Source organism: Columba livia, chromosome Z, assembly GCF_036013475.1.
Source record: "Columba livia isolate bColLiv1 breed racing homer chromosome Z, bColLiv1.pat.W.v2, whole genome shotgun sequence".
Taxonomy (NCBI): domain Eukaryota; kingdom Metazoa; phylum Chordata; class Aves; order Columbiformes; family Columbidae; genus Columba; species Columba livia.
In genome coordinates, this window is record NC_088642.1 from 42580435 (window position 1) to 42597559 (window position 17125).

The window sequence follows — 17125 nt, forward strand, 5'->3', positions numbered from 1 at the left end:
TCCCACCACCCACTGCTTGTACATTGCAGTTTGCTATAAAATCAAAGATGATTGCTTTTCCAAGATTGAGAAGACAGGTAACACAGCCAGCTCTTTATGCTGCCTTCATAACTGAGGGGAGCTTTCAGGTTCACAACCCTCCTGACCTCAGAGAGATATCAGTTGTATCTTTAACAAATCACATATTACTATAAGGCTGTTACTGCTAGCTGAAGAAAGCTTTGCATGCTTAAAAGCACACATTTTTCTCCATTACTCTGAAAGGAAATTACAGAATGGTTTGGGTGGGAAGGGGCCTTTGGAGGTCATCTAGTCCAACCCACCTGCTAAAGCAGGTTCACCTAGAGCAGATCGCACAGGAATATCTCCAGAGAAGAAAACCATAACATCTCTGGGCAGCCTGTTCCAGTGCTCTAGCACCCTCAAAGTAAGCAAGTTTCTCCTCATAATCAGATGGAACCTCCTGTGCTTCAGTCTGTGCCTGTTACCCCTCATCATATCATTGGGCACCACTGAAAGGCACCATCTGGTCTCATCCTCTTGACATCCACCCTTGAGATAGAGGCATTGATCAGATCCCCTCTCAGCCTTCTCTTCTCTAGGCTGAACAGACCCAGCTCTCTCAGTCTATCCTCATCAGAAAGGTGCTCTAGAGCCCAAATCATCTTTGTAGCCCACTGCTAGACTCCTTCCAGTAATTCTGTAATATTGCTGCAACTGTACCTGTAGTCCAGCCTCTTTCGCATGAGGGAAACACACAGAAATTTTAAATGCAAATGAAGTGCCAAATTTGTCCTTAAGTAAATAAAGCATGTGAAGACCGTATTTACAGTAAAATATTGAAGAAATATTCCAATTTTTTTCCAAAGGTTCCTTTTAAATTTTAATTTCACAATCCTGTTATAAGTATGGATACAGCACTATTAAGACTGTTTGGCCTGGAAAAGAGAAAGCTTAGGGAGGATCTCATCATTGTATACAAGTATCTGGATGGTGGCTGCAAAGAGGGCAGAGCCAGACTCTTTTCAGTGGTGCCCAGTGGCAGGACAAGAGGCAATGGGCACAGACTCAAACACAGGGAACAGGGAACTCCTGAACATCAGGAACCACTTTTTCACTGTGAAGGTGACTAAGCACTGGACCAGGTTGCCCATAGCACTGGTGAAATCTTCCTTTGAGATTTTCAAAAGCCCTCTGGACATGGTCCTGGGCACAGAGCTCGAGGTAGCCCTGCTAGAACAGGGGAGACAAACCACATTAACTTCAGCGGTCTCTTCCAACCCCAGTCCTTGTGTGATTTTGTGTAAGCACTGATAGAGGAGGTAGGAGGGTGACAGTGAGCTAGCATACTTGAACATAAGGTTGGTACAAAAGCAATTGTGGTTTTTGACTGAATTTTAAATTATTATAACTAGATTCAAATACATCTTTATTAATCAAAATAGGAACCATTACAATCAACACATTTTGCCAACAAGAAATAACCTTGTTTATTCCTGCAGTGTAAACATCTGTGCTTCAGGATTTGATGAGCTCTCTGAAAGCATTTTCTGCATCCTGCTGGTCATGGAAGTGTTTTCCCTGCAAAAAGCTGTCAAGATACTTCAAGCAGTGGTGGTTGGTTGGCAAGAGATCAGGTGATATAGCAGATGAGGCAAAACTTCATAGCCCAATTCATTCAACTTTTGAAGCGTCGGTTGTGTGATGTGCACAGCAAGTAATAAGTCAGTAGCAAGAAAACAAAGCAAGAAAAGCACATTAAAATGATGAATAACATAAGACATGTAAGAATGTGTTCCAATATCAAACAGCAAATTTCAACAATGCAAAAACTGCAATTACTTTTGCACCAACCTAATAACTTTAAGGCAGAAGAGAAAAATCTTCTAAAACATTAGCACAAGAGCTAGAGGAGACAACCAAAACCAACTGAGGTGCTTGTTAAGTGGTCCAGCTAGATGGTGTACATAAACCTGCAGATATGTTGTCAGTCCTTGCAAATTCAGCTTCTAAGACAAGCTTTAACTTCTGTAACATTCCTTTGGCCTTGAATTTGAGAGTCTTTGCCCATTTTCTTGGATTGTAGCTCAAAACTATGTGCTAGCACAGATAAAATGTCCTATGAGATGGGACAATGTGATGATTAATCAGTTCCATAACTCAGTGTGCAGAACCCCCTTCACTTGCTCATCTTTCAAATTCCAGTAAATTCAAAGTAACATTTTAAACGTATGTTTAATGCAGTGGAGTTTTCCTTTATTAAATTATCAATTCATTTTACAAGCCTTTATGCTGAGAGCTTTGGGGTGAATAGAAGGAGGTTTTCAGTCAAGGTGAATGTGTAATTGGTCAAGGCTAGCACAGAGTACCAGTATTCTAGGGACTTACTCTGTGTTTCAGTCCTATTAAACTCAGCTGTGGTAGCCCTGTGCAGTTCAGAAAATATTCTCCTGTTTTTATCTTCCATGGAATTAACCTTCCAAATCTGTAGTCTACTATAATTTTCCATCACCACTTAGCAGTAGCTTGTGAATACACTTGCAAACAGGAGAATAGCTACAGTCACTATAGACAGTATGGTACAACTTAACTATTGAAGCCCAGCTGGCAACCATTTATTCAGTATCTTATCAACCAGGGACACAGCTGCTACTAAAATAGTTGCCTTGCAGCAACTCCCTGAAACTTAGTAAATTTTAATCTGCATCTGCAGCCCTCTCAAAACTGCCTGGAGCAACCTTCCAGCTTGTACACAAAAGGTATTAAAGCAATTCTGCTACACACTAGTTAAGCTACTGTATCTTTGATAAAAATGGTGAAACCATGTATGAGTCTGAACAGATTATTCTTACAAGATAGAGAGCTAAGGTAAGTCTTACCAGAGAAAGGCTAGAATACAGCCTCTGTGAATGCTGTGTGAAATTGGACAGCCAACGAAGCAGCTGAGCAGAGATACTCTGGATCAGTTTCTTTCAAATTCAACCACCTTGGCAGACAGAGCTCCAAGCCAGTAGGTGATCAGCAGTAAGAGCAAGTCTTCCTTTCTCTTGCTCTCCATATATCCAGTCCACCATGCTGGTGGGAGAAAGTGTCTGCAGGAGTCAGTAAGGACAAGGACACAGTTCAAAAACACCCAATCAGCCTCTGAGCAACAAATGAAGCCAGCACTGAATACATGGCAGAACAGAATATGCAGCAGAATATCAAAGGCTTTAACTACTCTGTGCCCTGTACTGTATTTCTAGTCTGAGATCTGCAGCTGGAATGACAGCAGAATACTACACAGAACTGCTTACCTGCAGAAGGCAGTGTCCTCAGTTCCCCTAGAAGGGAGATAAGCTCCTTAACAAGCCTACTGTTCCAGTTTCCTAGAGCTTCAGTGTGATAAATTGGATAGGAAAGCAGTTTTCAAACTAAGGCTCTGACAAGCTTTAAGAAAGCTTGTAGAGACAAATAGGACAGCCTCTCAGAGACTAGGAGCATTGCTGGCTGGTCAGTCACCACTAGCAATTAAGAGACAGTCAGTTCAAACACTCCATGTTGAAAGGGAGCAGGAAACCTTAATTCATCCAAAATAAACACATTTTGCTGTTTAACAGATCTTTAATATCAATAATGCTGGAAGTGACATCTCAGTACACAATAGCACAGAGACTACAGTTTTGGAGTTTCTCCCATTTCAGACATGCAAAGGAAGCATAAGGAAGTACATGCAATCAAACAATGATCAGCTCTAGATACATCATGAGGTTTGGTCCAAAAAAATTCAAACAATCAATCCAATTACTGCAAACATAGCTTCTCTGAGTAAGGTTAAGATATTGCATTTGTAACGTTTCCATTGAGCTTTCCTTCAGCGAACAAGCGGAGCCTGCTTGAGTGAGATGAGGACTGAACGCATGCGAGACACATCTTTTGCCTGCTTACTAGACTTGGGATTAAAGTCACAGAGCTGAGCCACACGTTCCCACTCAGTGCCTGGAAAAATGTCTTCTGCATCACTCACAAAGGCTTCTTCAGCTGCCCTAAAAGCAATGCAATGGACCTTGCATTAATGCCCAACATATAAGGCATTCCTTCCTTCTTAACAGGATGCAGTTTCAGCATGTGTCATAGAAATGTGACATTACAGCTGCTTGTGGACATTATGGCTACTTAAGCTCCCACTGCCCCAACCCTGGAGATGAAAATCGGTTGCAAGCAGTATGCTATGCACAAGCAGTGCAGAGGATTACCGTGTAAAATGTTGGAATACAGGTGTTTGGTTTTAAGAATAGTTATTGAGTCACCACACAAATTGCCAAGAAGTAAAGTAGTCCTATGGAGGCATTTTATTTATGGAGAAATGCCAAAGTCTTAACTAGTTAAGCCTCTGCCACTTGATGGCTTATATTGGACACTTGGCAACTGGAAATTTACAACTCCCTGCAAGCACATCTTAAAACAGATTCCATTTGAGGATTTAAATCAGCCCCAAGGCCTACAGGCCATCATTAAACTATCAGTTGGTGATTCCCAATGCTGTAGTTAAGGAGCATGAATCAAAACAAATTTAAGTCATGAATCCCATGCTTGCGGGTACTATAGACTGAAGTATGTCTTAGCTGAGAAGATGCCTTGTCTGAGGTCAGGTCACAGAATAAACACATTTCCCCTGCTCTCACCCTAAGGAGACTTCTGTACATTATGTACAAGTCAGTGCCAGTGGCTTCTCAGCTGTACCATTTTGGCATTGCTACGCTGCCAACCACATTGCTTCAATGTGGGGCTAACACTCCAGCATCTAGTTTACACTGGCTGTGGAGCCCTGGTAGCTGCCTGAGTGCAGAAGCAGTGAGCATCCAGAGATCAGACCAAATCCATTTAGTCCAACAAGCAGTACAGGAAAAAGCAGCAAAGATGACTCTCCCATGAGGGTTCAGCACTGTTCACAGGGATGATACGGTTACAGACACCACTGAAGACAAGGGTCACTACAACACTGATATTTTATGTGACATGACACTTTTAAGGGGCAGTGAAGGGTTTTTTTACTTAACTGTTCTAGGCTGTAGCAAGGATGATTTATGTTTGTGCTTAAAGGTGAAGAGAAAAGAAACAAGGAAAGAAAGTTTAAGTCAGATAGAGAAAATGAGAATGAGTTTAATGCAGATGATCAACTGGTTGAACATGCACTAGTAGCTTAGCCAACACTCAGGAAACAGGCTGCTAATTTTAGTCTGCAGAACTTATAATGCATATTTGCATTGGATATATTAAAATAAGGATGTTATTAGAAAAATCTATTAAAATTAACTCCAGAAGACTTCAGAAAAATCAAACACCACCTGTAAATCCATCATTTCACAAGTCCTGGTTTACATCCACCTACAGTTAGGTAATTAATTTCACACTGGGCCTTCAATTTTAATGCACTCAAAGCCACACTTTGGCTCACCAATACACCTTCTAAAGGTGTCACCTTAGAATCTGTGACATGGCCATCTTTCAATTCAAGTCTACAAATTAAGGGAAGAAATGAAAATACATGAACAAGCTAATGAACATTGTAAACCTTCCAGTCCATGAAAACTAGCATACTCATTAGTCCTTGAAAGTCATGGCTCTATTCTCATTGATCCATTAGGCTGGCAAAATGTCTATACAGACCTGCCCCTAAACGTCCTCCCAGTGACTAATGATAATTTTCCAACACCACTTTCTTGTATTTTTCATCTGTTCTCTAATAGCATCCTGTTTCTATATGCACATCTCATCTACCCTGATTTATGGCAGGTGATTCTTTTCTACCTTCTTTGGCTTGCAGAGCTTTATATCCAAGCATTGCTTGAATATTTTTCTGATTATGTAGGAGAATGAGCACACAGCAGGAGCTCAGCACCTATTACAGAGAATGGCACTTCTCTGTGGAAGTGACTAGGTCTAAATAGATCACCCATGTAAGACTGCAGACACTAACCCAGTAAAGTATCCTGCCAAGCAGTGTTCACCAGCCTGGAAACAACTGTAAATCCCTACAACTAGAGACTGCTGAAGTCACTACCAAAATTCCAGTGGTATGCATACTACCTGACTTCATTTGAAAATTCTGGATGCCATACAGTTTATGAGAAAAACCACACATTAATTCTGAGATTAATTAAGTCAGTCCAAAATGTAAAGGCTCTTTACTTATACTAGTTTATACTGCCGTGAGATATTCAAAAGTCACCTGCAGACATCCAGCACTACGTCTGATCATCCTTATTACCTAGTTGACTAGCAAACAGAATTAGTAGTTAAGCAACATACACATAACCAATCACGTCAGCGAAGGGTTGTTTGTAGAAAGCTTCATCTGCCACCCTAGGTAGCAAGTAGTCCAACAGGCAGGCAAGCAGACAGGAGAAAAGAAATAAAGATGAGAAGTAGGGAACACATCTGAAAGGAGTTCAACAAGCACATTAACCTTGTATTGTCTACTTAGTGTGACAGGAAAGTATCTACCATACAGAATGTATCAATTAAGCCACTGACTCAGAAGGGCAACACAAAAGGTCTGCTGCATCCTACAGCTAGTTTAGAACTCAGGTCCCAGTGTTAGCATTAGGCTACTTCCAGTGGACAGAAACTTCCATTAGGAGAGAGATCTCACTAGGCTGATGAGAATGCCAAACAGTCCTTCTGTGCAACACTTGTTAAATGGACCCTGCTCCAGAATGCATATCCTGGACTCAAACACTGGCCACAATAAAGCTATCAATGAGCTCTGGCCACCGGCTGGAAAAGAGTGCCAGTACTGTTTCCCTTTCTTGGCCCAACCAAAGGGCTATGCCTCAGTGAATGGAAGTGTCAAATCTGTAATTCTGTAGAAAGTGTAGGCCTCCTTTCTTCCTTTAAAAATATAAAGAAATACAGTCTACCTAGGACTCTACTTACTCCAGGCAAACCTGCTGGCCATTTTGATAATAAAACTGGTGGGTTTAAAAAAAACAACAACAACAACAACAAAACCAACAAACAACAACAACAAAAAAAACCCCAAACAAACAAACAAAAAACCCACACACACAAAACAACACACAACACCAAACACACCACAACCCACCAATGAACAGGTCATACTGAAGTCTGTGGGTTCCTGAATTATAAAGCAACCCTGATAATTACCTGGACAGAATGACACTGACAACCCTAGGCCAGAAGTAGAGACTTAAGTGGTATTAAGTCAGTACTATAGCATTTACCGTTACATAGTGTGAAGTCAAAATTCCACAGGATAGTGTAAGAGCTACTAAAATAGCAGCCAAGCCATTAGTTTCTGCCCCAGGGGTCATAAATTAGACAATTCAAACACAACATAGAACAGCCATCATTTAGCTCTTCACTAGCAGAACTGGGTCAGGTTATTTCTCAAACTACTTCAAAAGGAGCAGCCAAAGGTTTTAAGATATCTAATAAAAGAACTTGTAACAAAAACTAGGAGGCCACTTCCATGTGTTCTAAAGACAGCAAATAAGGTGGCTAGCTTCAAGACAGGTAATTACAGTCACCAAAGACCTGTGCAGCTATGCAAACAATGGGTAGATTAAAACTTTTTCTGGCCATGCTCAAACTTTGTGTTTTCAGTAATCTTCAGTAATTCTAGTTCACTACCTTAATGCTTTATCTTGCTATTCTTGGGCATTTAATCTAGAGTCTAAGAAACTTTAAAAGATAGTCTACCAGTGGAGACCCATTTCTCAGTAGGAGAGGTTACTTTAATGAGCTGAAGGACTAGTGCCTTAGGACACACTCAAAGCATTCTAAAGTTCCTCTCCTATTACTTTCATATCCAGTACCGTAACTCTTTAGATGGCTGGAGAAACCTTACCTGTTGCTGGCTTTTGTTTTCTGGAGCTTTTCATCTTGCCTTGCATACCACTCTTCCAACTCCTTTATTGCTTTTTCTTTCCATTCTGCTTCCTGTTTTCGTGAGTTAGCATCTGAAGATTTAAGAATTTATTTGTCAGTCATGTTTGTTCCAGCTGGATCTTGCTAACATTTCATCTGATGGCTCAAGGTACACTCAAGTGCAGACAGTTGCTTGATCTACTCAGATGTTTATGAGATTTCCTGATTTAGGCCACGAGAACTCTAAATACCATGAACATTCAGAGGATTAGCTAAACAGAATGCCTGCACTGCATAGCTGCAACAGTCCACTTAAGCTTAGGATAGGCATTTGTAGACTAATTCAAATCGTTCAAAACCAGAACTGGCCACCTTGCTATGTCAGTGCTAGAAAAAAGCTCAGTAAAGTCCCCATGCTCAAAGTGGGGGACCCTGGCACTCAGCGTGCTTTTACACCCAGCCTACAGTCCTGGACAAGCTCATCTGCTATAACTAGCCCCGAAGCAGAGCACCAGGGTCAGCTCTGTACAGAACCACACTGCACAGAAGGTTCTGGCCTAACAATTTCCAGCAAAACCTTCTCCCTAGTATGAGTAGAAAGTGTGTCAGTTTGTAGGCTCTTAGAAGCTGTCCACACGGAGGTACCACTGCATTTTATAGGTGTATTTAGCTTAGTTACTAGTCTGTTATTTAACTTAGCTATTAGATTAACATACATGTAACAACAGATGGCCTCAGCAATTACAAAATGAGCAATCTCTATCCTTTGAAAAAAGTGCTGACGGCTGCAGTATTTATTCACTCTTTTCTGCTGATAAAGCTGCTCATTTTCTTGTCAGCTTATTTGTAAGTATAGGGCAGGCCACATGAATACTCTCTAAGGTTCAGAGAGCTATTTGTTTTCTGACTCCTACACCATTAAGTCTGCTTACTGAAAGCCTCATCCAGACTTGCTGCTCAAACTCCAGAAACATGTTAGATTTTCAAGAGCCAGAAGCCATGGTTGAGAATTCTGTTGCTTAAGAAGCTGCCACCAAGTTACTCACAAGCAAGAACACTAATGCAACAAACACCCTCCTTACCAAGTTGCTCCAGGCGCTCCTTTTGCTCCTCTCTCCACTTACGAATACTCTCTGGTTCTGACTGTAGTCGATCTACTTGGGATATGGCAGCATAGGAGTCTTTTGGACCATTACTCTCCTTAAAGTGAAGGAAAAATAATGTAATATTTCAGATAACTCCCTGCAAGCTACACAAAATTAGACTCTGCCTGAACTGAGCACATAAGACATTTATCTGATGTTATACCACATTGCCACCATTAACATGAAAAGGTTCTTCCCACAAATTACAGCAGGATTGAAGCAAATTAATACAGAACTGCCTCTAGCAATCAGGAAAGAAACACAAATTCAAGTTGACTGGAAAGTCAAACTGTGAAAGAGGCTACACCTGAAGAAAGAAAACAATGCCTAGCACTTCACTATGCAGTTGCAGGCCTAGAGATCCTCTAGTTCATTTGCTATGAAAGTAATTTTTAGTTTTATTATGATGTTCTGCATAGGAGTTTAAAACATCTATAATGTATCTGTCTACTTCAGAGACATTTGTCAACTTAAATGATATTGAAAGCAAGTGTCCTTTAAAGATATTACAGGACTTGGATTGCTGTATGCAGCTTAGAACACAAGGCATTTCAACATTTAAGCATCAAGACAGTGATGCTAGCATACTTTTTACCAAACAATAGCTCAAAGACTTGCAATGAATACGGCTTTCGATAATACACCAGATTTGCAAAGCTAATGAACACTGTGCTGTTTGACACAGAATATACTCCAAGGTCAACAACTTTAATTGGTTCACACTGCTGTTAACAGACTTAAGAGACTCCTGGTATGATAGTACCAGATGGATTGCAGCTAATGAAAGATCTGGCTGCATTTTGTCCTTCTTGGGATCTCCTGTATCCCTCAATGAAGGAATAAAGCAAAGAGAAGGAATAAGGCTGGTGCAACAGAACCAGGCATCACATTCAATACAAACCAAAATAAATTGGCCAGTTGCAGGGCCAAACTGGTTACAGTTACCAGAAGTTACATATAACCAATTAAGTTTGTTCTTCCTCATGAAGAGGAAGCTCTTGTCCACCAGAGCAGCTGGTCACTTACAACTGCAAACACAAAATCAAGATATTTCGTCTACTTTCTGCTGTATAAGGAAGCACAAAGGGACAGGAAGATACAGTTTTCCCATCAATCTCACAGCAATGGTGAGGATATACAAATGGTTGGCAGCAGCGCAAGCTGGTTTTGTCTTCACAAAACTCAGTGTTCACTCAGAACTCTGTGGAGAAGTAGCTCATATGCTGCCCCCTTCCCAAGTATTAAATTAATCAGAGCTATCTAGTCTACTCTGATATAAAGCAATGACAAATGCCTTAGCCAAACCTGTATGAAATTCAGTTACAACACAGAGACTGAATTCGCATGCCTCATTCCTCCCTGACACTAATAAAGCAAGTATCTCCTCCTTTTGTCATCATCATAACTGACTAACATGCTTTCATAGTATGATTGAGCTATTTAGCCAGCCGCTTAATTTCATGCAACTTTGTCACTGAAAAGTATATAATGTTTTCAGTTAGCTCCTTGTACAAGATATCTTGGTAAGACAACCACGATGAATGAATTATTCTTAAAGAATAAGCAATTCAGAAAACTCTGCTTTAAACTAGGCAGTCAGAGTTTGCTTTCAGCTTGTTAGCCAATGTCAAGTCAACATTAAGTCATACAACATTAAGCCTGCCAGTCTACTTCCAGTGGTTACGTCTTATTAAGCCATACTTCAAAATGAATTGCTGCTTTAGGTCGCCTCTAAATTCAGAGGAGGGGCATATAATAATAACATTAACAGTGTTACGAGATGAGCTATCAGACTGGAAGTTCCTCTTCAGAGATGAGATAAAAGTACATCAGAGACAAGAAATGGGAAGTATTAACATAAATTCAGGTAAGTTCTCAGAGTAGAACAGCACATTCTAAGTACAGAATATACTTCTGTCTTACCTGATGGATATTTCCATTAACCCCTCCATCAACAGCACCTGTAAAGAAGTGACTGTGGTTTAGCCATTTAAAAAAAAGGCAAAAAAGCCAGATTTACTGATATCAGTAACTTGTATGGAAAGCTTTACTAGGGTATCTAAAGTGGGGGCTATGCAAATGAGTGTTACTTAGTACTCTGCAGGGTCACTTCCTTATCTTTGCACTTCTCTGTATAGGCACAAGAAACTAAGTGTACCATTATTCTGCAGAACCAGTAATACAAGATCATTTCTTCATCATGCTTCAAACTACGAAAACAGCAGAGCTGATACTGCTGAGAAGCTGCCACAGACAATGTTGTAAAGTTACTCCCACTTTCTCCTCCCTGTCTTAGAAACAGACTGCTGGACAACTGTTCAGAAGTGCACCACTGGTTTAGTCTCTATTTGGAAGATCAACAATCCTGCAGCCAACACATAGTAATTCTTATCCTAGTTTGGTTTTCTTTCTAATCAGCTGAAAAGACACTGCTAACACTCCTAACAAAGTCACCTTTCTGCCACCTTCTGTGATTACATGTTTGATACCTTCCTACTTCAGCTGCAGCATTTTTCCCTGTGAGGTGACACTGGTAGTACAGCCTCAGGAACACAATCAGCTAGAAATCTTTGCCTCAGAACCCAAAAATTTCATATTATTAAAACACATCCATAGTGAACCTATGTCAGTTGTGACACAAATGTTTCAGTTTGTGAAACTATTTAAGTCTCCAGACTACACAAAACACACCAATATTTTCAAGGACTGCTTAATCTCAGCAAGGCATCTCTCTGGAACAATGCTACATAACACCTGCCTGCATGACATAACATCATATTTCTACCTTTGCCTCACCCTTAATGCTACCATGAATAAACTTATCACACAGAAGTGTTTCCACCATGTTACTAGACTCTTCAATAGAAGCAACTGTATCAAAGTCACCCAATAATAGGCAGAAAGTTCTTTTGCACTACCTTCTTAAATGAGACAGCTAATAAAGCTAAAACTAAGAGCATTACGCTGCTGTATCCTCTATTTCTCTAGCGTTAATGGCACATAGGAAGCTCTTCATACTCCCTTATCAGGAAACTAGGCAAGTATTATTAAGTCCTCATCCCCAAGCCCTGAATAGCAATCATTAATTGTATTAGGAAGATTATGGAGTCATCAGTTCAAACATTAAGTTGAAAGATATTAGTCTCCAAGAACACAGTTACTAGCTTCAGTAGGGTAAGACTCAAGTTAACAACTAGCTTTATAGTTGTCAGAACCTAGTATTTTATAACTCGAAACTATCCGAAAGATGGTAGCTACTCTGCCCGATTGCTACTCCTCTGCAAGTTACAAGAGCCAAAAAAAACTGGTTTGAGAGGCATGTAAAGCTAACAGTGTCTGTCCACTTCACAGCAGCTACCCTGTCCATCACTTAACATCAACCCTCAAAGATTAGCTTTCATACGCACAGGAAGCTTGAACAGGATAGCTATTTACATAAGAAGCCTACTGGTTCAGGCCAGTATTCCAACCCTGGCCATGGCAACATGAAGCCAATGGCAATATTTTGCCACTCACTCCATATTCCCCCAGTATATAACATTACTACAATTAACAGAAATATACACTAATAATAGTTTCCTGATATTGATAATATCAGTTCATGGAGCTCACTACTGTCCATGTAGTTGTCTAATTTTTTTTAAGAGGCTGCAATTTGAAAACTTATATGGAACACCATGTTTCTTACAAGTGTATTTCAAGAAGCTGGTGATTGCTTCTCACAACATTTGAAGTTATCTTCAAACTTCAGTTGAGAGCTGCCTGAGTGATGGCTTTTGGCTCAATAGTTATTAAGAAAATTTATCGAGACCTGTAAATAAGTAGTTCAAAAAGGTCACCGTTAAAAAAAGTAAATCCACAAATCCCCGATCACAATGCTTAAGCATTTATGTAAGAATTTTTATTATTTCAAAAAGAAATCTGCATTCACCTATTTAACTTAATAACAGAACAGTTTAATAAACTCATATGTACTAGAGACTAGAGTTTTCTGATATTTGTTAGGATACTGATCAGATGATAAAAAAAAAATCTCAAACAAATAGTAACAGAAGTCATTAGTTCATTTGTCACCAGGCCTAAACCAGTACAATTTGCAGAGCTGTACTTCACTCTTTTTACCAAGGAGGGAGTAAGTATGGGCTCTGACAGTTAAACTGTTAAAAAAATGGATGACCAAGAATCCACAAACACAATCTGCTAAGCCTATTCAAAAGGCCAGAGCATAGATGCAATCCTAGTGCACACAAGAAAGCAATACCACATAGAAATCACACCTAGACTTCCCAAATCTTTAGATCATATTATCATATTAATTATTTTATGACACTCTTTCTAAAGAAAGTTCTCCAATAACAGTTTTACATTCCATGACAAATGAATTTACATTACTTGAGAAAAAAAACTCTTGAAAACCAGCTTAAGAACCTTTTACCTATCAAGCCAACCTAGAAGTATTTAGCAAGTTGACTTTTTGAGAATGAATCACTCTGCAATAGCCACATTGCACACATGTAGAGAAGGTAGGATAAGGCTTCTGAAAGTAAGAGGGGAAGTGTCCACTGTGTCTGTTTCTGCACTACACATGGAACACGTAAGTGTCTGATATCTAAACAGGATGGTGTTCTGATAATGATTATTGTCATGTTCTAGTGCTTGAGCAAGTTACTCCTCTGTAAACACCCTTTCTACAAGATGTAGCCCATATGTCTCAAACTTCACAAATGAGCTGATTTTTAGTGCTGCACTACCACTAAATGAGCACTGGAAGCAGCAAGTCTCCATTACTCAGTTGGGCCCTATTCAGAGAGATACTGTGAACCTGCATTCTCATACATAAGATATGCCAGTAATTTCAGAAACCAGGCTGAAAATTAAGACTAAATTCTAAAGATGCTCCAATGAACTGGGGAGCAAAGTTATCCAACTTAGTCTGAAGAAGAGTGGCATCTTCCCAAAGCGAGAAAAGAATGTCACATGAGAGCAAATACGTTCCTATGTACCCAAGTGCAAGAAAAGTCTTCCAAAAGCACTGAAACAACAGTTAAGCACAGCATTATCCCACGCTCACAACTGCTTTCCACTTAAACTTCAGATAAAAAACTTAAACCTTTCATAATCAGAAGTGTTCATTCAGGGCTGCTTTAGCTACCATTAGACTAACCGAAAACACACCAACCTCTAGTTTCCAACATACGTAGCCACTCTCCTCTGAACATAGCATGTTCTCCAGTGTCAGTTTTCTGACATTCAGTACAAAGGTTACCAAGGAACAAAGGCTAGACGCTTAGCAAAATTAAACATTAGCTCAACTGCTAGCATACTTTAAGATCATTGCGTCTGAAGACAAAAACACAAGTGTCAGAACTCAACATATTGACTTATCCTTCTTTCAGTGGACCTTCATTTCTGGCAGTCTTACAGATTAGAAGAGATCAGAGCTCCTCAGCAGTGTTCTCTACCGGTTATACTTCGGCAAGCATGGGCACCCTAGAGTCTTTAGGTAACACAAACTATGAGCACCACCCCATCTGAGAGGGCATGATGCGAACTTAAGAGAAGATAGAGCACACCCAGGACGATCAAGACAGCGCACCATGGCCAAGACCTAATCCTGGGACCCTTTTCGGACAGCTTGGCCCCGCTCACCGGTGGCATGTGCTCAGGGAAGAAAGCTGAGGCGAGGGGCCTACTGGCACCGCCTCGTCCCGGACACAGGCCCTCCGAGGGAGAAGGGAAGCTGAGAAGCCCCGCCAGGCCGGGATCCCTTTCCTTCCCGCCCCACCCGCTGGGCACCGCGCCTCCCCCCGCCACGGGGAGAGGCGGCGGCGTGGGGCCTGCCCTGGCCTCCCTCCGCGCATACCCAGGCCAAGGTCGTCTGGATCCTGCATCGCCGACAGCACCTCGCGGCCCTCCAGGACGCCCACGTCATTCTCGATACCCGCAATCTCGTTCTCCTGCTGCGCCAGAAAAGCGGCAGCAGGATCCTCCTCGGCGCCGTCCAGCATCCCGTTATCTCTGTCGGCCAGCGGCTGCTGCTGAGCAACGAACACCTCCTGGTCAGCCATTAGGGCGAAACACAGAGCACTCAACCAGGCGCGACCGTTTGCCGCTTCCGCACCTGCGCTAGGCCGGAAATTAGTGAGCAAGGGGCGGGCTCCCGGACTATGCCAATGAGAGCCGAGCACCGCCCAGCGGTCAAACCAATCATCGAGCGGTGGTGGCGGAGCTAAGGGAATTCTCCGCGTGATACCTTGGGCTAGAGCCAATCAGCGCAAGAGCGTCTTTGGGCGCGCGGGAGAGCGCGCTATCAGGGGTGGGATGGGGAGGTTGCGGAGCGGCGGGTTGGGGTCTCGTAGTCCAGCTGCTCGCTGACCGCCCGGCCTGAGGGCGCATGGAGGAGCTGGGTGGTGCTGGGCGCGGGGTCTGCGCCAGCGGCCGGCGGCGCTTCAGGGTCTGGTCTGGGCCTGGCTTCCCGCGCGCGCAGCGCGGTCGGCGAGTGACAGGATTTCTTGGGCTGGTTACTCCAACCGGCTCGCTCAAGCAGGGGCAACAAGAGCAGGCTTCCCGGGACTATGTGCAGCCTGGATTTGAGTAGTCTCCAGAGATGAAGATGGCGCAAGGTCTCTGGACAACCTGTTCCAGTGCTTTACCAACCCACAGTAAAAAAATAAATGTGTTGTTGTGTTCAGATTAGGATTTTTTTTTTTTTTTTTTTTTTTTTTTGGTGTTTGTGTCTATTGGCAGCTGTCCTGTCTGTGAGCACTACTGAAAAGAGCCTGGCTCCCTCTTCTTCATTTTCTCCCATCAGGTATTTGTACACATTGAAAAAATCCCCCTATTTTTAACCCCTATTTAGTCAGTTTGTCTATCAGGATGTTGTGGAAGACAGTGCTAAGTGGAAAGCCATACTAAAGGTAAGGTAAACAACATCCCACTGCCCTCCATTCATCCAACAAGGTAGTCAGCTCACTGTGAAAAGTTATCAGGTTGGTTAAGCATGAGTTCCCATTTGTAAATCCACACTGATTACTCACGATCAATTTCTTGTCCTTCCTGAGATTGGAAATGGTGTCTAGGATTAGTTGCTCCATTGTCTTGCAAGGATTCATGTAAAGCTGGTTGGCCTGTTGTTCCCATGATCTTCTCTTTTGCCTTTCTAGAAAGACAAACGTGATACTTGCTGTCTTTCAGCCTTGAGGAACACTCCCAAATGCCATGGCGTTTCACAGATTATCAAGAGTGGCCTCCCAGTTACATCAGTCAGTTTACCCAACACTCATGGGTGCAACCTGGCAGGCCCTAGGGACTTACGTATGTTATTTGTTTAAGTGCTTCCTAAACTGGTTCTCCTCCATCCAGGTAGGTCTTCCTTGCTCCAGACCTTTTCTATGCTTGCAGAGCATTAGGATTCCTGAAGGGCAGCATCATTTACTCACAGTAAACCTAATAAGGTGCTCCAAATTTATTCATAATCCAAGGTGGAGTGTCTGATTTAGGTGCATAAAAATCCAGTATACAAATAGGTGTCTTTCTTACAGTGAAACAACAGAACGTGGCTCCCCACGAATCACAGAATCACAGAAACATTGAATCATTTTGGTTGGAAGAGACACTCAGAATAACACTGGCCCTAAACCATGTCCCTAAGAATCTCATCTATGCATCTTTTAAAAACCTCCAATGATGATGACTCAACCACTTCCCTGGACAGCCACTTCCAGTGCTACACAACTCATTCCATGAAGAAATTTTTCCTACCATCAAATCTGAACCTTCCCTGGCACAACTTGAGGCCATTTCCTCATGTCCTATCTCTTGCTACTTGAGAAGAGACCAACACCCTCCACGCTACAACCTCCTTTCAGGTAGCTGTAGACAGCAACAAGGTCTTCCCTCAGCCTCCTTTTCTCTGGGCCAAGCAGCCCCAGTTCCCTCAGCCACTCCTTATATGACTTGTTTTCCAGCCCCTTTACTGGCTTCGTTGCCCTCCTCTGAACTCTCTCCAGCACCTCAATGTTGTACCAGTAGTGAGGGGCCCAAAACTGAACACAGTATTCAAGGTAGGGCCTCACCACCCTCAAGTACAAGGGGATGTTCACTTCCCT

At 42.0% G+C, this 17125-nt stretch overlaps 1 protein-coding gene across 11 annotated transcripts; it reads right to left on the reverse strand.

Annotated features, from left to right (window-relative positions):
- Positions 1 to 1412: 1412 nt before the first annotated feature.
- On the reverse strand, positions 1413 to 15187 carry CLTA (clathrin light chain A). 11 transcript variants are annotated; one of them, XR_010468862.1, is made up of 8 exons: positions 14881 to 15167; positions 10941 to 10978; positions 8955 to 9072; positions 7853 to 7964; positions 6292 to 6345; positions 5040 to 5075; positions 2880 to 3092; positions 1413 to 1682 (listed from the first exon to the last, which is right to left on the reverse strand). XR_010468862.1 is itself a non-coding variant. In XM_065045589.1 (7 exons), exons 1-7 carry the CDS (start codon positions 15083 to 15085, stop codon positions 2963 to 2965), a joined length of 693 nt encoding a protein of 230 aa, XP_064901661.1. In that variant the 5' UTR covers positions 15086 to 15167; the 3' UTR covers positions 1413 to 2962. The 11 variants fall into 11 exon arrangements, 8 of the variants coding, with proteins under 8 accessions (XP_064901661.1, XP_005504653.2, XP_064901662.1 ...); XR_010468863.1 differs by lacking the exon at positions 6292 to 6345; XM_065045589.1 differs by having other exon boundaries at positions 1413 to 3092.
- Between the last annotated feature and the right edge of the window lie 1938 nt (positions 15188 to 17125).